Source organism: Muntiacus reevesi, chromosome 4 (genome assembly GCF_963930625.1).
Source record: "Muntiacus reevesi chromosome 4, mMunRee1.1, whole genome shotgun sequence".
Classification (NCBI taxonomy): domain Eukaryota; kingdom Metazoa; phylum Chordata; class Mammalia; order Artiodactyla; family Cervidae; genus Muntiacus; species Muntiacus reevesi.
This window is the reverse complement of record NC_089252.1, coordinates 51,686,996-51,706,891: the sequence shown is the minus strand read 5'-3', so window position 1 is coordinate 51,706,891 and position 19,896 is coordinate 51,686,996. Positions and strand designations below refer to the sequence as shown.

Genomic DNA, 19,896 nt, shown 5'->3' with positions numbered 1-19,896 from the left:
TCTGACTTTGTGACCCCTGTTGAACATGTTTGACATTCATCCCACTTGAGTAAGAATCCAATCCGTGAATACTTGTGTAATCCTGTGTTTCCTGTCTGTCTTCCAGTTCTTTGAGAATGGGAACTGTATTGATCTTGCTCACTACTGACTGAATCCCTGAAATCTGATGTGTGAATACTTACTTTATGAGTAAATGAATGAATACATTTAGGTATCTTTTCCCTCCTCTTCAGTATAAAACAAACCTAGTCTTCACTTCAACACTTACTCCAAACAGTACAGATTATCTCCTCTACCATTCTTTTTCCTCCATTGCTCGTATTTTCTGTGCCATTGATAGGCATTTTAATCATAAAAAGTGTGTATTTAGTTAAATTTCCATGTCTGTATCTCAAATCAAAGAGATTGTAAATGTCAAGAGGGCAAGAATAGTTCTTTATTTTCCACTTTATTTCCTGCATTGTTAAGGACAAGTGTCTTTAATAATTACCCAATAATGAGTGAATGAGGCAGTAATAATGACCCCTAAAGCAATAGAAATGATAGTTGAAACCATCAAATCACTTTATAATGTTGACAGAATCTGAAGTGACAGGTTGGTGAAAAAAAAGACTTCTGAGTTCAAATCTCATTTCCATAATATTCCATGAAATTATCACTTAAAAGAAAACATAGTCTGTAATTACATGAATCATTTTGAAAGTGATTAAAAACTTCCTGTTCTGGCAGCTTTTAAATTTCCCCGTCTGGTCTCTCTAGGGCAGAAACCCATTTTCTGAAACTCTCTTCTGCACAGTGCCTGGCATGAAGAGATCATGTCCCCTATGATTAGCATCAGTCTAGGAATTCAGGCAGATCCATCACCCTTTTCAAAACACCCTGCAGCCATGCTTCACTTTGCTAATGATGTATGTAATCAGAGACTAGAGATGGAGCCATCAAGGACCAAGCTTTCTGAAATCTCTGGGCCCCCAGATGCTAAATTATCGACTTTTTTTGGCCAGTATCCCTGCAACATCTAATAAAGAAAAATTAAGCCTCAGAAGTGTAATATTAGGTGACATGCCTACCTTTTAGAAGCAAAGAAAAAAATAGAGTCACTTCATGAGGGGAAGAGATGAAGAGTTTAGAATATAAAGGCAAATATGGCGACTTCTCTGGTGGTCTGGTGGTTAAGACTTCACCTTCCAAAGGAGGGGGTGCAGGTTCGATCCCTGCTTGAGGAACTGAGATACCATATACTTCATGGTCAAAAAACCAAAGCATAAAGGACAGAAGCAATATTGGAATAAATTCAATAAAGACTTTTTAAATGGTCCATATAAAAAAATCTTAAAGAAAACAGCAAGCCAGACTTTCCAAGGGAAGGGAGGATGGTCAACTTTAGCTCCCTTACTGGGTGCATTCTCTTGGAGTTGTGAAGCATCATGGCCAGTCTCAGCTGTTCTGAGCCTGGAAGGAATGGAATCAAGATGTAGCAAAGGAGGGAGCAACAAGTGGTCTCTATAGTGACTATATTGAGTGCTGAGTACTGAGACTTGGGCCTGTACAAGGAGGATGGATTTGAGACAATGACTTCTATGGCTGATTCTTCAGCTGCATTTAATTAATAAAGGTAGTTTTAAAGACTTTTCCCTTCCTTATGACTTGGGAAAGGCCAAATGGGAAAATCTCCTAATCAAAGCAGGGAAACTGGACTGAATACGTCCTTTGGTTTATGATTTTTTTATAGAAGTTCCAATAGTAATGATATATCTATAATGGTATGTCTCATGTTTGCAAAATGAAATCTGACCAATTGGTTGCTTGAGAATGTAAGTGGTAGTTCAGGTCAGTTCAGTTCAGTCGCTCAGTCGTGTCTGACTCTTTGCGACCCCATGAATTGTAGCACGCCAGGCCTCCCTGTCCATCACCAACTCCCAGAGTTTACTCAAACTCATGCCTATCAAGTTGGTGATACCATCCAATCATCTCATCCTCTGTGGTCCCCTTCTCCTCCTGCCCCCAATCCCTCCAAGCATCAGGGTCTTTTCCAATGAGTCAACTCTTTGCATGAGGTGGCCAAAATATTGGAGTTTCAGCTTCAGCATCAGTCCTTCCAATGAACACCTAGGACTTACCTCCTTCAGGATGGACTGGTTGGATCTCCTTGCAGTCCAAGGGGCTCTCAAGAGTCTTCTCCAACACCACAGTTCAAAAGCATCAGTTTTTCGGTGCTGAGCTTTCTTCACAGTCCAACTCTCTAGTGGTAGTATGGTTTGGTAAATCTAGAGTCACCAAAATAAAATGCAATCGTAACTTTAGGGAAGAAGTGGAATGTAAAAGTGGCCATTCTTGCAAGGAAAAAAAGAATCACATACATTTAAAATTTATCTTGGCAAATCTCTTAAGTTACTTATGAAATAGAGTTCTGTGCTATTTTTCAATAAGTACAAAAAACAAGGATTTTTTTTCCAAGCATTAAAACATGTAGACGTTTCTCAAATTGAACACCAAAGAAATGGTCTTCTGGATATTAAAGATCAGGTTGTTTGAAAATAGCAAAACAGCAACAATAAAATATGCATGAAGATATATATATATATATATATGTATACAAGTGCATGCAGATATCAATGTGTGTGCATATTAATATGTATATATATGTATATACATATTAAACTAGATTCACACACTGAAGGGAGAAGTTTAGGCTATGATAAAACGTTCTGAGGGGACAGTTGATTTTTGTGTTGCATCTCAAGTCACCCTGGCGCATGTCTTCACTGAGCAGAAGGGCAAATCCACTGTCACTCTTCCTCACCCTGTCCTCTTACAGCCAGATGCATTTACATAAGGTAAGGCTTCCATAGGACTTCCCTAGTGGATCAGTGGTAAAAAAAATCCACCTGCTGTGCAAGAGATGTGGGTTGGTCCCTGGGTCGGGGAGATCCCCTGGAGGAGGGCAATGGCAACCCACTCCAGTATTCTTGCCTGGGAAATGCCATGGACAGAGGAGCCTGGCGGGCTGCAGTCTGTGGAGTCACAAAGAGTCAGACACAAGTTAGCAAGTAAACCACAACAAGGCTTCCATAGCATGCTTTCTGCTGTGTCTCACGGGGAACTAGAATCAGCCAATTAACCATCATTGCCTAGGTTAAAGCAACTAGCAAAGACTTGGTGGTAGAGCAGGAGTGGTGATGGTAGTGGTGGTGGTGCCCCAACTGTACCGGTAAAGCTTTATGTGCCCGGCTTTGATCATTGTGTGGTCTTCTCTACAGTGAACTGAAGACTGAAGGGACAACCCCATACTTGATGTTGGTTAGACTACGGAAGTGAACTGGCTGGCTGGAGATCTGAATGAGAACGATTACTACTTGGGTCTTATTTGTTCCTTGAAACAGTCTAAACACATATTAAAAGGCTTCAATGCCAGTGTTTAATGGAATTTGTTGTATTCAAAGTATGCATCAATAGCTTTGCAGGAAGATGTTTCATAAAATCAAACAAATATATATTCAAGGAAAGGAACTCTTTCTTCAAAACTTACTAAACAGATGAAGAAACTGGATGCTTTTCCATGATGGAAGATGAATTTTGCTTACACTGAAAAAAAAAAAAACTGAATCTTTTTTATTTTTATTGCTTGCAAATATTTGTTGAAGAGACTGGTTAAGGTTGTCTACTTTGACCGTTTGATAGTGGTTTCTGTATGCATCATCATCCCTTGGCATCCATGGGGGTTGGTTCCAGGAGCGCTAACAGGTACCAAAACCCATGTGGCTGCGGATGGTCAAGTCCTGTATGTAAAATGGTGAAGTAGAGTTTGCCCTCTGTACCATAGTTTCCACATCTGTGGATTCCATCAGTCATTGGTGTGGGTCCGGCAGGTACAGAGGGCACACTGTGTATAAATATAAGGAAGAATGCACAGGCATACTTCCTTTTGTTGTGCTTCACAGACACTCCGTATTTTTTTTTCTTACAAATTGAAGGTTTGTGGCAACTCTGCATTGTCAGATGATAGCATTTTTTGACAATAAAGTGTTTTTAAGTTAAGGTATGTATATATTTTTACACATAATGCTATTGCACACTTAACAGGCTATGGTATAATGTAAATATAACTTTTACATGCACTGGGAAAGCAGAAATTTCATGTGACTCACTTTATTGTGATATTATTGTGGTGCTCTGGAATCAAAGCTGCAAGTGTGTGTATGTGTGCGTGTGTGTGTGAATAAATGATATACTTTAAAGTTGACTTTTGGATAATAAGTAATATCTTACCATGAGGTAAATTCATCTCCTAACCCATGGTTAGTGAGAGAGTTATTTTCTACTGGATTAAGGGCAGAAGAAGAAGCAAGTTTTTTTAACGAATTCCCCTACCTACGCAACCCTCCAAAGCTGAGAATCCTGACTGCTTCATCACAGTTTAAAAGGTTACTGTTCTTCACTTGGGATTGAACTTTGGTTACTAGAGGAAACTCACATATCAGCACAAAGAAATGCACTTTGTGATTCTGCCTTTGTGACTAATTTTCTTTTATTTTTGTTAATATTATCTAAGTAAAATGTTTAGAGGGATAAATAGAACATAGTGCTCTGAGTTCATACCTCCATAAAAAGGTATTTATTAATACTATGGATTCAAAGGAATAGTGGTTGTTGTCTGCAGTGAGGAAGAATCTGAATTCATAAACTTGGAATGATGTGTCTATTGCTTTTGTGAATGTGTGTTTCAATACATGCATTCATTACAGGTGGAATTTGTGGTTATATGAGTGAAACCAAAGTCTAACTTAATGCAAACGCACTGGCACTCAGGAAAGCAAAACACACTTCAGCTAAAGGCATAATGAGAGAGCTTCCTCATCCGCAAAGGGGAATCACCTGTAGGCTTTTTGATCCCTCTCTTTGGTGTATAACTGAGCATTTTCTCAGGAAAGATGCTTCATGCCTTTCAAAGTGGAATGTGAAACATCTAATGTCTCTGTAAGTTCAGCAAAGTACTGTAATCCTTGCAGTGCTGCCTAACTCTATGTGTAAGTTTCACAACTTCTTGTTTTGATTGCTTTCTAGTTTTTAAGGTGTAGTTACCTAATAACATTTAGGACACAGTCGCCCCCTGTGTTATTCACTTCAGTCGTGTCCGACTCTTTGCGACCCTATGGACTGTAGCCTGTCAGGCTCCTCTGTCCATGGGATTCTCCAGGCAAGAATACTGGAGTGAGTTGCCAAGATCTCCTTCAGGGGATCTTTCCAATTCGGGATCAAACCTGAGCCTTCTGCATTGCAAGCAGACTCTTTGCCATCTGAGCCACCATGGAAGCCCAGTCACCCTATGCCAGGAACAATTCTAAGTACTTCACCTATGTAATTGCTTTAATTCTCCCAACAAGCCTCCGAAACAGGTCATTTTATTGTCCCTATGATCAGAGGAGGTTACTGTGAAGGAGCAAGTGATTTTTCTAACAGCTGACAATGCAGTGAACATTTGAACCTTTTCTTTGGCTTCTGATGCATCTGCCTGATCCCTTGCTGTTCTGATACTCCCCACCGCAGAAACGTCTCTCTTCTTGCCATTTAAACAGACACAGCTGTTTTATTGGCTTTCTTCACCACCCTGTGGGTGACACTGAGAAATAACACTCATCAAGGAAATATTTTGCTGAGAAGAATTGGTCTTTTACTTGGTGGTCTACCTTGCGAATACTTAGTTCTGAAAAACTCCCCTGCTAAAACTGCCTATTTTAACTTTATTATTCATGCCTTTATGCCACATTCAGGATTTTTGGTCATACATTTCCTGACACATGTGTAGGGATATTGGGAGCATGAATTCTGCCTTAAGCATCTTCATAGTGGTAGGAAATTTCACTTTTCACTTGGAGATCACTTAGGTTCCTTTTATACCCCAACCATTATGCTGGCTTGCAATAAATCTGGGTTGTAATAAATGTGTTTTTAAAATGGATCCATTTAACTGACCTAACAACCTTGATGATTTACATGAAAATAATGTAATCTAAGACATTGTTGGGTTTTATTTGAGTTCCACCATACTTGTTTTTGAACATGGAACTTCATTCAATAAAATAAAGGTAGGACCTGCTCACATGATCTTCATCTCCGCTTTGGAATGGTATTTGGATCTCTTGAGAATAAGAATAAGCAGCTTCAGAAGCCTAAAAAGATCTGCTCTTCAAGTACAAAAGTATTTTTTTACTAACACAAGTAGATTATTTATTTGTCATGTGTGGATTATTTCCTATATCCTCATCATTTCAGCTTTACCATTTGAATTGTTTCTTTAAACAAACATTTCTGAGTGACAAAACAAATCATTACAATGGATAATGAAATTTAACAGTCTAAAAGTAGTGCCACACAGAAAATACAAAAACAAAAAACCAAACTGTTAGCTAATTGGTTGTCAAAATATTTGTATTTATAATTATACTAATCAATATATTGGATAAGAAGGTCTGAGTTGGGCTTTGAAATAAATACATGAAGATGGGAAATGAAGAGAAGTTTCATTTCACTTTTTGATTACATATATTGTTATAAATTATCATTAAGAAGTGTTTAAAAAATTGGTATAGTGTATACCATTTGAATAATTGCTTATGATATGCCTTAAAATAAAGTTGATATCATTTTGTGGGTTTTGTTTCTTTTTACATTAAAATTATTACACATAAATAAATCAAGCAGTTGTTATCTGACTGTTCATGACAATATAATCCATAATAATAGTTTTTGTCAGTGAGCAAGTATTTAAATAGCACCTTGAATTTTTCTCCTAATTTTCTCTTAATCCAAATTAATAGCAAACTGATCTATTAAATTTTTATTCTAAATTTGAGAAAATGGTAGCATTATAAAATTAAGAACATACAGACACTTGTCAGATTCTTTCATATTGTTTCACTTTGGAAATTCTTACTTGACTTGAAATCCTCTGATCTGAAAATAGTTATAGGATCTTTACCAATATCAATGTAGGGACCCACCCAATCTTTCAGTAAGTAAAAACTCTTTAAACAAATAAAATCATTATAATTCCATTCCTTCTTTTCTGCCTTCCTTCATATTGGAATATAACTCAGCAATGAAAATAAACCACAAATATTACAACTATTGATAAATATAAAATTATGATACTTGAAAAAAAAATCCAGAAAAAAGAGGACATATTCAATACCATATGATTTTATGGGGGTAGGGTGTAAATCAGTATTTGAGGATAGGCATAGAGGGAGAGAGTGTGAAGGAGTAGAGAGAAACATTGGGAAGTAGTCATAATGTTTAGTGTCTCAGATTTTGTTCTAGCCAAGGTATTCTTTTTTAAATTTTTTATTGGAATATAGTTGGTTTATAGCGTTTGTTAATTTCAGGTATACAGCGAAGTGAATCAGTTACGTATGCATATATCTACTCTTTTTAGATTCTCTCCCTGTATAGGCCATCACAGAATATTGAGAAGAGTTCCCTGTGCTATACAGCAGGTTTTTGCTAGTTTTATTTTATATATAGCAGGGTCTATTTAAATCCCAGTCTCCCTTTTTATCCCTCCCTTCCTTATCCCCTTGTGACCATGTTTGTGATCTACATCTGTGGCTCTATTTCAATAGAGCACCACGTCTTTAAGACTCATTCATTTCTTATTCCACTAAATATTTATTCAGGCTCCCTATTTGCCAGGCCCCTTCTGGATGCCAAGGCAAAAGCAGCAGGGAGAGGGGAGAGGGTGCATGTGGTAGGGAAGAAAGAAAAGGGGGAAATCTCAGTCTTCATGGAAATTTCTTCTAATGACGAGGAACAGATAATACACTCAGGGAAGTCCCGTGGACTGTGAAGAAAAGTGAGGCAGAAGATAGGCATAAGAAGGCATAAGAAGATAGGGAGTAACCAGGGGTGAAGAGCTGTAGTTCCAACTTTTAATTGACTGATCTTTGAAGCTATTACTGTGAATAGATCTGTCAGTTACATAGGATGCCGATTTTAAATAAGACCTCTCTCTTTGAAGGTAATATTTAAGCAAAGATAGGAGGAAAGCTAGGGAAGTGATCAGAAGGAGATATTTTTGGGTGGAAGAGGGGTCCAGACAGAGCAGGGCATAGGTGCAAGAGTGCCACAGGCCAGGTGTATTCTGGAATTGCCAGGACGTCAGCTGGATGGGCAGGTGAAGAATAAGCCCCAGTATTGTCTAAATCATTTTTCATGCAACATATTCCTTCACATTTATGTTGTGTAAGTCATCCCTTTTATTTGTTCAGTAAGTTAGCCTTCAGGTTCGGTTTTGACTTCCTAGCAGTGGTAAGCTAATGATTTTCAGGAATCTGTATCTCAATTCCCTCCTTTGCCCACGTTTCCCTGACTATGAAGCAAGCCCAGGTTCTGTGGAAGGGTCAGTGATGAGAAAACTGCCCTTAAAAGGCTAAGTTGAGGTCTTGTTTTGACCTACCCTGTTGGCCTAGAGAACTCAGGCAGAACTGCTCTCCGAAGTCAAGGGACAAGAAGGGGCCCATGAAGCTGGGTAATACGGGTTCATAATCCAGTGTCTTAACTAGCATGATGCCAAATCGCTCCTTCGGGTTCACTTTTTCACGAGGATGAATGAGCTCATGATGTAAATATCTCTAGAAAATTAATCAAAGAGATTGAAGTCTGCTGCTTTTTTTTTTAAACTTTTGGTTAAAAAAAAAAATTCTTTCTCTCAGAAACCTCCAAAAATGGGCCAAAGTGATGATGATTTCAAAAATCTGACATGTATCACAAAATCTTTCTAGTACTTACAATAAAGCCTTAGTCAAATTGTAATTCGTGTGCTGGCTTCCTAAATCATAATGCAAGCCCCCAAAATGAGTTTCTAACAGAAGAGTAACGCTCACACTCTTATGATAGTTATTCTTTCTCCACAGCTAACAATCTATATTAGAAACAAAATTTTCCTTGGTATCGTGAGCTGTGATCATACAAATACCCTACATACAGTTTTAAAAAGAGAAGTCCTACCATTACAGTTGAATGTCTCAATGGTCTTACTTTTTCTTCAGTATGGGGCACACTATGACTATTTTTACACCCTATAAAACCATTAGGAAAGGCAAATCTCTAATGACCTACCTTGAATTATTTAAGATGAACCCATGAGAAAAAGATTCTGCCTGTGTGACTGGCATTACTGCTGTGGTGAGTCGCTCAGTTGTGTTCAAATCTCTGTGACCCCATGAACTGTAGCCTTCCAGGCTCCTCTGTCCATGGGATTCTCCAGGCAGGCATTCTTCAGTGGGCTGCCATTCCCTTCTCCAGGCACTACCGCTACCAGGGAGTAAAGTTGAGAGAATGGTGCCAAGGATTTATTTGCTTACTGTGGGAGAGTTGTTTATCCTCAAGTTAAAAACTCATCATTATCTTGGCAAAGCTTATCTATGTAGCATATGGAGGAAGAACAGCTCTGGGAACAACTTTGCGAATGAACATGTAGAAGTAAGCTGTATGGCTGTGGTCATGAACTGGCTTTGAACATCAGTCCTGTTCCCAGGCCGTGACTAAAGGAGATATGACCATCTTCAGCATTTTCTTATGGAAAAGAAATAGGTTATAATATGTTGAAGTATTGACGAACCTTGACATAACTTCAGCATATTAACTGCCAATTTTATAAGTGTATCCTTCAAAATTATTAGGAAAGTTCCTTTGAAAATCCCAGTCTTTAAACAAATAATATGTGGGACTTCCCTGGTGGCTCAGATGCTAAAGAATCTGCCTGCAATGTGGGTGATCTGGGTTCGATCCCTGGGTCAGGAAGATCACCTGGAGAAGGGAATAGCAACCTACTCCAGTGTTCTTGCCTGGAGAATCCCATGGACAGAGGAGCCTGGACAGCTACAGTTCATGGGGTCACAGAGTCGGACATGACTGAGTGACTGACACTTTCACTTTCGCATATTAGAAAGTTTAGAGAGATGGATAAAAATCACTTGGCGAAATCTAAATCATTTCTTTCCTAGTTCCTAATGGACATCGCTTTTAACGTCATACAGTTTCCAGACTGGTGTTCACTTAATGTTCCCCATCCTCCATACATTTGACTATAGTACAGAAATAAGATTGCTTTGAGTACACAAAATAATGATAAAAATGCATTTTTATTTGAAAAGTGTGCGGAAACAATCACTGAATACAGTTCTCGACTGTAATATTTAAACCCACACACCACAAAATCATTGGATGCTCTGATTTCTGAAGCTACTAGAACTTTGGTACAACAAAATAATGACCTGACAGAGTCTGTCAGGCACCACAGTCTATTCAGGGGCACAGAGAATCAAAACTCCATGTTCAAGGTTTTAATTTACATTCATAGCACTAGACAAAACAGAGATCTGAGTAGATGACAGACAAAACAATCGAACGTGCTTAGCCTAAATATGAGGATAATACCACTTAAATGTAGACTGTTGGGATACAGTGAAGTACTTCAGTGTTAGGCCAAAATGTTGTCTACTTTTAACACATTAAGCAGGATAACTTACTTTCCTCAAATAATTTCAGATACAGTCAGTATCTTTTACAAGGCTGTGGACACAAAGCCCTATTTATACAAGGAGGATTTTGACCAAATTTTAATATACTATCTAGAATGTAATTGGAATCCTTGAAAGAAATATGAGATGACCTACAGAATGAAATGGAACTCATATTTATTTTTTCAATAACTTGAGATATATTAAACATTTTCAATCAAAGACAGTGACCAGAGCTGACTACCCATTTCAAGTTTCCGACATCGCTACTAAAATTAGTGTTTTGTGCCAGCTATAACACTTGTGAACATATGGTTGTGAAAGTATGACTGTGATATTTTATTATTCTTAGCTTGGGATAATAGTGTCAGTTTGTGAAATGGAACATAATTTATAATATATAGAAATATAAATTTCTACATATGTTCTCTTTGGAGCCTGAAATGAACACTGTGAGTTACACAGGTTTTATAAGCCTGTGAGGAGAAGCCTTATTTAATGACATACCCACAGCTCCCAAGTTGTTCTATCTGGCCACTTTCCTTTCTACAATACTAGTCTTCCTCTCAAACAGTGTTTGAAAAAATAACCTGGAGAAGAGAAGAGTAAGGATAAGCATATGTTATTGCTTTGCTAGGGACAAATAATATTTTGATGTGTCAACAATAGCCATTGGTTAAATAAGGGATCCGTTAGAATAAGAACAGACATGCAGCTCCGACAGAATTTGCGACGACTAGTCTACTGAGGGATAATAGCCATGACTTCCAAGACCTGTTGGAAAGAAAAGGAACTGGGGAACAAATTTAAATAACCCAATTCAGAGATGATCTCTTTGCATTTTTTTTTCTTCGAAAGATGACATGTTTTAAATAACCGTGTTATGTTGGTACTCATCTTTTTGTTTGTTTGTTCTCTCTAAATATGGATTAGAAAATATCTTAAACATAGACTGTTGGTAAAAAGAACTGTACAGAAAGGCCTTTGTGATGCTACTTCTTAAAAAATTAAAGTGCAATTTATGAGGAAATTAGATTCAGATAGGATAAATAAAATGGTTCTAAGCGTCTCAAATTTTGATGCCAATCGTGAAATATTTGGTATTTAAATATTTTATTAGCTTAGTTCTAAGGGCCTAAACTTCTACTTGGAAGATAAAAATAATAGGTAAATATTTGCCGTGGTGGTGGTTTAGTCACTAAGTCGTGTCTGACTCTTGCAACCCCATGGACTGTAGCCAGCTAGGCTCCTCTGTCCATGGGATTCTCTAGGCAAGAATACTGGAGTGGGTTGCCATTTCCTTCTCCAGGGGATCTTCCCAACCCAGGATTCAAATCCAGGTCTCCTGCCTTGCAGGCAGATTCTTTACCGACTGAGATACAAGGGAAGCCCCAAATATATAACTCTTTCTCTGTTTTGTTTTGCTTTTCCTACATAAAAATCAACCTTTTAAGTATGGTCTTCTCCATGTTCTCCCATAGTTACAAACTCTATTTAGACAACTTGAATCTCTAATCTTTCTTTATAGTTCTTACTCAACAGTGTCATCATGGCTGGGTCTCTACCCAAGAACTCCAAGGCAATAAGTTTATAAAATTCCCTATTCATCTAACAGTGCTACTTTATGAGGCAACTATCTTTATAGATTTATACAACATTGAGACAACACTCAACTCAAGGCATATTCTCTACTTTCCATGTTTAGGAGCTCATCACTCTTCCCAGAAATAAGCTTATACCATTTTGGTCAAAGATCAAGAAGAAAATATAGCTTTTGGTGAATTCCTAAACAATAGTTTTAAATATAGACAGCATCTTGGTATCTTTAAAAATGATAACACTTTCCCTAAGATATTCAAAAACATTAGACGTCTTTTAATGCTTTAAAGCTTGGGAGTAGAAGGTGAAGGACAACTTTTCTATTGCTTTGGCTAACATAGCTCACACATCTTCCTTTTAAAAAATTATTAAGTTCGTTAGGAAACCAGAAATTTCAATATGATCTCTTTACAATTTGAGTTTTAAACTCCAAAATTCTTTATGGGTGAGGATTCTCCCTCATATTTGTAGTTCCAGGTTATATTCTACACCTAGTTATATACTGTATCTTTTTACACATATTGCTTTTCCTTCTAACCAATGTACCCGCTCCATTGGTGAGAACGTGTATGAGCTTCATCAAATTTGTTGATTCCCAGTGGACAAAATTTACACTTTAAAGAATGCATCAGCTGTTATTAAACTGTTTTTTAATGTAGTCAGTCCTTCGTTATGGTCAAAGCTTCTCTCTTTCATAAAGGAGACAAGAAAGGGCTGGAAAAACTGTTGCCCAGTCCTTCTTATCTGAATGGGTTGGCAGAGAATAACTTATACTAGAAGCATAACAAAAGCACTCAGTGATACCCAGAATGCCCTATCTGGTTAAAAACAACAGGGAAAATATTTACTTTAGTAAAATGCTGGTTTTGAATTATTTGTAGCATGACAGCTGATAATATGGAAATGATAGCAACTTGGCTAGAGTGGTCACTGGTCAGAGTTTTAAAAGTCTTATGTCAAGACTCACAAGTTAAATTTCCAGTACTCAGCATTTTTTCTGCCAATCTGTGACTTCTTATCCTCATCACAACAAGACAGACATGTTCTCTTAATGACTTCTGATACATTTTCTAAAGGATTTTTTTTTTTTTTAGATTAAAAGGTAATCTTGTACCTAATCACAGTTAGAGTCTCAAGAAATGTCCATTTCCCAAAATGTGACCAAGAGATGGTGGTAATAATCTTCGGATTTGAATAATATCCTTACACCCTTTGCTGAAGACAACAGAATAACTTTAGCTGCACTAGTGTCTCTGTGAGCCCTTCCTATACCATGGTATTATAGGAATTGAGCTATGTGGCTATAGACAAATTTGGTCATGGAGGTATCCGAGGCACTGTATTAGGACAATGTAAACATCAAACCAGTGTAAACACTTCAGAAATGGTTTCTGTATCAGAAAGAACTTCACGTACATTTTAAATAATTCTCCAAAATAAAATATGGCTTACTAAAGCATTTGGGAGATAATACGTAACACATGTTGCTATGTGTTAACAATGCAATTCTTCAAAAGCAGTCTTATACTTCATGACTCCAAATCAATTTAAAATTGTAACATGAATTATATGGAATAAATAATTCTGGAATAATGAAAGAATAATGGTTACTAGTAATGGTTACATAGACTTTGGGGTATTAAGTCAAACTCAACAGAGAATAAAATATTTTAGATCAAGTATGTATAAGTAGAATACTATTTTAAAATAAGTCTCTTGACTGTTTTAAATTTTGTTCCTCTTGATATTATTACCCAATAATTGTTATTTTTATAGGAATAGTTCTATAATTAAAAGCATCATCACCCTCTGCTTCATGCTATGGCTATTGAATAATAATCTTAAAATAGTTCCTGAACTAAAAGCTTGTTAAATAACTGACAGTGACAGAATCTTGGCATAAGCAAATCAATCATATAACTGGAAAATAAATAGAAGAAATAAATATCAAAAATAGAATGCATTTTGGATTTTAGAAAGTCTAAATATTTCCTATTATGGAAATGCAGGGGACATCACAATTTGAATCCAAAGGAGAAATCGATATAATGACCACAAGAATTCACCAAAATTTGCCACTTCGATGGTTACATTGGTTTTGCTTATATGCCTTCCAGAGGAAACATCCTTGATGTTAGCTAATATCTAATATCCTTTTGGCACAGGCACTGAGGTCATGAAGAGCATCAAAGAGAAAAGCATCGTGGGAGGGAATACCCCACCCATGACCAATTTTAGAGGTTGGCATCACACAGGAATCACAGGACCTGGGCAGCCAACACTGAGATTGTTAGTCTGTTAAGGGACTGACTTAAAAGCTTCCAAATTACCTGATTCATGGCACATTTGTGGGTCTTACAGCTGGAGGCTCCCTTGGATGTGTGTTCCAAAAACTGATTAGTACCAGATGGAGTTTGACAGAGGAGGTTAAAGGTGGGGGACTGGGATTTAGAGTTTCCTACATTTGTAACTTAACAAAAAATATACAGAGTCTAGAAAAGTGCTGTTTAATTGGCAAAATTTTCTACAAAGAGGAACTAGCCTTTAGAAAAATCATATACTCATAATAAACAGAGAAAACTTAAAGTATGATGACTTTGTTATTGATAAACTTGACTGAAACACTTAAATAAAAGTTTAAAAGGAATGGCTTATGTTTATCAGAAGCTAAAATAAAAAACCAATGTAATATTAGACACAGTAATAAGAATAGGCCAATGGAAAATGCTTTTGTGATCATTTTTAGAAAGAAAAGACAGCATTATGGGAAAAAGAAAGTCATTAACCAATTTTGGTGAGACAGGATACAGTTCCATCTCTGCCAACCCCCAAATATAGTTCACCCATAGGTATTTTGCCTTAGGCAAAATAAAAACAGAAGCTAGATACACTGTAATATGGCATGAGGTATCATCAACTTTTTTGTGATGAATGACATGAAAATTCAGTGACCATAAAATTGATCCATCATAATTCTGAAGTTGTTGATCTACAAAGTGACATACCTGTGTTTTTACGGTTGAATCAAAGCAACCGTAGATGTAGGCTGGAGGGGAGTAATGTGATATAGAGTTTCTAGTACTTTGTAAATTAGAAACCTAGAATTAATAGTCACTTTTTATTTCATATCACCAGCATATTTTATCTAAAAAATTAAGGCTAAATAGTTTGTCTTGAGTTCATAAAGAGATATTTAATAAACAGCAATCTTTAACTTCTCTTTGTGACTGTTTATCATGATTTGCTAAGAAATGTGAAATGTGAAGCTGAACACTACACCAGAAGCTAAACACTAGACCAATTTCTAAAACTGTGCTGGGAATGGAAACCTCTGGACATTCTCTTAATGCCAACCAATAATGCCAGCTTCCAACTGGCTGGATTGAAATTTGGCTAAGTAACTCTCCCAGACATCTGTAAGAGACACATTTAATTTCAGTTGTCCAAATGCCATTTTCCCATACCTTCATCTCTCTCTCTGGGCCTTTTTCTTGTCCTCTGTCATTCACAGTCCTATTCTTGTCTATCTACCATTTATTAAGAATATACAAATGGCATTATTACACAGTCTCTTACATATTCTCAGAAGTCTGACGTTCATCCTCTCGTAACTTTATCAGTAATGTTGTCATTCTAGCACAGCTTATAGGATATACATAGTAATGTCACTCTAAATGAACCACTTAGAATTCTTTATTGTGAATGCACTTTTAGCTAATATGTCCCCCTCAATGCAAACTTAAAAGTCCAAATCAGAATCTATGTAACTAGTAAATCCAACCTTTAAAATAAAAGTCATCTTTCTGTGTTCTCCCTCCAGAAACCTATTCTTGTCCCCAGTGTGACAAGGTAATTTTGGTTCTGATAGAAAACTCACTATCTCTTCTTCCACACTCCTTTCTATGTTCATCTTCTTTACGAAAAAAACAAATTGAGTATCCATGATGGTACAATAACACTGGGAAATCTTTGATCTTGTTTGGAGGGGCCTTGGGGATTACTGGTCAACTCTTTTGAACACTGTTGACTATTCAGGTTTTTTTAAATTTCTGGCAGGAAAAGACAGACATGCCGTTATACACGGTTTACTCAACAAAAATTGTGTGGTTTGTCGCTGTTTTTGGAAGTGACGTTTGCCTGGGGTTCTGGATGATCAGAGGCTGGGGTAAAGTCTAACAGGCACATTTCTTCTCTGCTGGCTTCTCCCCATCCAGCTTTCCAGAGCTGCTCCCATTGACAGTGTCGGGGATGTGGGTCTTCTCTACACACTGTTCCATTCGTTTCATTATTAAGTCCAGAAGGGTTTCCACAGCTTTTTCCACATTCTGGCCAGTCGCTGCACTTGTTTCAAAATATGGTATGCTAGAATGGAAGAGATGACAAATATTTTTGCAAGGAAGGAACCAGAAAAGATACAACAAGATGTGCCAGTGAGTCACACATGTGAAAACATGGCTGGCTGAGAGATTGTGAAATAATCACGATTTTGCTGGCTGAGTTGGAAAACATCCTTGGTTTTCCTCAGTGAGTGAAAACTGGTGGGTTGCTTTTACATATGGGTGTAACCAGTGTTACAGGCAAGAAAACTGCTACAAGAGGTGCACAGGTACTTGAAGCCAAGCATCATCACTGATTTTTTAAAAATGAAGAGGGCAAATATGCCTAAACTAGTGATCAGTGTTGCCATTAAACTATTAGTGTGTTAGTTGCTCAGCTGTGTCCGACTCTTTGCAACCCCATGAACTGTAGCCCACCAGGCTCCTCTGTCTGGGGTGCTCCAGGCAAGAATACTGGAGTGGGTTGCCATTCCCTTCTCCAGGGGATTTCCTGACCCAGGGATCGAACCCAGGTCTCCCGCATTGCAGGCAGGTTCTTTACCATCTGAGCCACCAGGGAAGCCTATTAAACTCTTACTTCCCTATAATCAATTATCTAGAAGTCTGATTTAGAAATTAAGCAGGCACTACCATAGGATATTCATGTGAATACAATCTACATTTATTTATAATCCAAAGTTTCAAGAAGACATGTACATTTATTTGTAAAACTCACAAGGAAGTAAAGAACTGTCACATTTGGCAAAAGAACTTAAATTTGAAAAAGAATGACAATTTCTGCCTTGGAAATCAGTTTCTAACTACTTGGGGTGTTTAAACATTTTTTAACTCGCTAGGATAATAATAATAATAATAATTGGGCTTCCCTGGTGGCTCAAATGGTAAAGAATCTGCCTGCAATGCAAGAGACCTGGGTTCAATCCCTGGGTCAGAAAGATCCCCTGGAGAAGGGAATGGCCACCCACTGGAGTATTCTTGCCTGGAGAATTCCATGGACAGAGGAGCCTGGCGGGCTACAGTGCATGGGGTTGCAAAGAGTCAGACAAGACTGAGTGACTAACACTTTCACTCTCAGGATAATAATTGCAGTATTATGTCCAGGTCAGGTATTATTCCTTAGAGTTTTGCAGCTATTGAGAGGCTGTGGAACACAATGTTCAAAATGATGGGCTCTGGTCTCAGACAGCCTGGATTGAATTCAAGCTCTATACTCACTAGCTATGTGGCCTTCCATAAGTTACTCAACTTTTCTGTGTCTCAATTCCTCATATATCACATGGGATAACTCTAAATTTCCTATATATAATTACAGGGGTTAGATAAATTAAAGTCTAGGAATAGTTGCTAGCACACAATAAGCATTCAGTAAATGTGAGTGGTTATTATTGTTAAATAATTTCATTAAAAGCATCACATATATTCCTCTGGGAGATCTTTTTCATTCATCTGTCATTCCTGAATCAAGGGGATCCCTCCGAATATCAGTTTTATGACCCTGTCCCCTAACTGAGCAGCAGTGTGTGAGGTCAGAGGATATTTCCACGTAGCCGACTTACCCGTATTTTTCAGCCAGGTCCCGGGCTTGCCGTTCATTGACTTCCCTCTGGTCTGGCAGGTCTGCCTTGTTGCCAATTAATACTATATCTGGATTTTCACAATAAGCATTTGCTTGCAGTTGGCCTTGGAGAGAAAACAGATGGAATCAGCAAGTTAGTTGTAAACAAGTGATGTCAAAAGACTGCTCATATTTTAGGGTCCTAATTGAATTGTGCGTCTCCAGCTTGGCTGTTTCCGAGTTATATTAGCCAAGGTGCTTAACTCTTCCCAGCCACGGTTTCCTTGCCTAGAACGTGGAGATACTGCCTCACAGGTGGCAGGCTGTGAAGATTAGTAAGAGCGTGTGTGAAGCACCTGTGTGAATACCTGTCAGTGATCTTCTACATCTGGGGAAATAGCCTCTGAGATGAACACAGGTGAGGTGATGTGTGCTCAGCCATGTCCGACCCTTTGCGACCCCACGGACTGTGGCCTGCTAGGTTCCTCTGTCCATAAGACTCTCCAGGCGAGAATGCTAGAGTGGCGTGCCACTTCCTTCTCCAGGGGATCATCTCAACGCAGGGACTGAACCTGTGTCTCCTGCATTGGCAGGCGGATTCTTTATCACTGCGCCCCCCCGTAAATGAACATCCAGGAATGTTCACCTGAGTTGAATATACTGCTTTTCAGACCATTTATTCCTCAAATATAAGTGAAGAGACGAGAACATGGTCTTAAAGTGTATGTGCGTGTGTGCTAAGTCACTTCAGTCGTGTCTGACTCTCTGCGACCCTCTGGACTGCAGCCTCCCTGGCCATGGGATTCTCTAGGCAAGAAGACTGGAGCGGGCTGCCATGCTCTTCCTCAGGGGATCTCCCCTCCCTGGACCGAACACCCGCGTCTCTTATGTCGCCTGCATTAGCAGGTGGTGTCTTTACCACGGGCGCCCCTGGGAAGCCCCTTCAAGCACAGGGGTGTCTGCTCTTTCCTTCAGGACGCTGCTACGTTTTTCTTTCCTGAAATCCAAGGTAATGATTCATAAGAGCAGAGCTTTTTTAAACACCCCAAATTCATGTAGAAATAATATTAAGACAGGTTATTTGTTTTTTCTCTTTTTTCCAAAAGAAGGGAGGTATGGGGGAAGGAGGAGGAAGAGAAGGAAGGGAGGGAGGAAGGAAAGAAATGATTAAAAAGAGAAAAACCTTGCCAACCTATATTTTCAAGGTTATGGGACTATTTTACTCTCTACCTCAAGGCATGCTAAGTGCAACCTTGTTGAGGCCAGAGGAGGTAGTGACACTGTAACACCAGTTATTTGGATATTAGAAATTAAAGCCTTATCAGAAATGGCAATTAATTATCTTAAATCCCAACAGTATCCTGGAAAATTTTAGAAGCAAGGGAGCATCTCATCTACCTTGAAAAATGATGAACAAATCACTCTGAAAGAACTGAATAGCCTTATTATCTCCTTATCTCCTCAGAATCTAATAATAACATTTGGTGTGTTATCTAATAATATTGCCTATTAATAAAAATAAAATATTACCTATTATCCAATAATAACACTTTAGATAAAGAAATGTAATAATAAAAGAAAATGGAAACAGATCCTAGGATGAACACTCATTTGGAAAAGCAAATAAGTAAGTCAGAATTTGTTAGTATTTTTCTCCACTAGCACAACTGTGTTAGTGAGCTTACATTTAAAGCCATTACATATATCTATATTTATTAATTATATGTAATATGAAATAAGAAGATATGCATATATTTGAGAATCTACACAGCCAGATACTCAGCCAGGTGCTCTGGGGTATTGCAACAGAACAAGCAGATCAAGTTTGAACCTTTACAGAGCTCACATTCTAGAGTGGAAAGAATCAAAACTACAAGGAAGCAAA

The 19,896-nt window shown here is 38.0% G+C and overlaps 2 protein-coding genes across 3 annotated transcripts in view; one reads left to right on the top strand and one right to left on the bottom strand.

The window, feature by feature from the left end:
• CCDC68 (coiled-coil domain containing 68) overlaps nt 1–6,618 on the top strand; it is a 57,474-nt gene extending 50,856 nt beyond the window's left edge. For both annotated transcript variants that reach the window (XM_065932768.1, XM_065932767.1), the window contains one exon: nt 3,261–6,618. In XM_065932768.1, coding sequence (XP_065788840.1) covers nt 3,261–3,318 — 58 coding nt within the window. In that variant the 3' untranslated portion in view covers nt 3,319–6,618. The remainder of the gene's footprint in view (nt 1–3,260) is intronic.
• A 5,327-nt stretch (nt 6,619–11,945) lies between these two features.
• The window catches only part of RAB27B (RAB27B, member RAS oncogene family), a 63,602-nt gene continuing 55,651 nt past the window's right edge, over nt 11,946–19,896 (bottom strand). Inside the window, exons 5-6 of the mRNA XM_065932765.1 lie at nt 18,013–18,136; nt 11,946–16,481 (exon numbers count right to left, since the gene is read on the bottom strand). Coding sequence (XP_065788837.1) covers nt 16,292–16,481; nt 18,013–18,136 — 314 coding nt within the window. The 3' untranslated portion in view covers nt 11,946–16,291. The remainder of the gene's footprint in view (nt 16,482–18,012; nt 18,137–19,896) is intronic.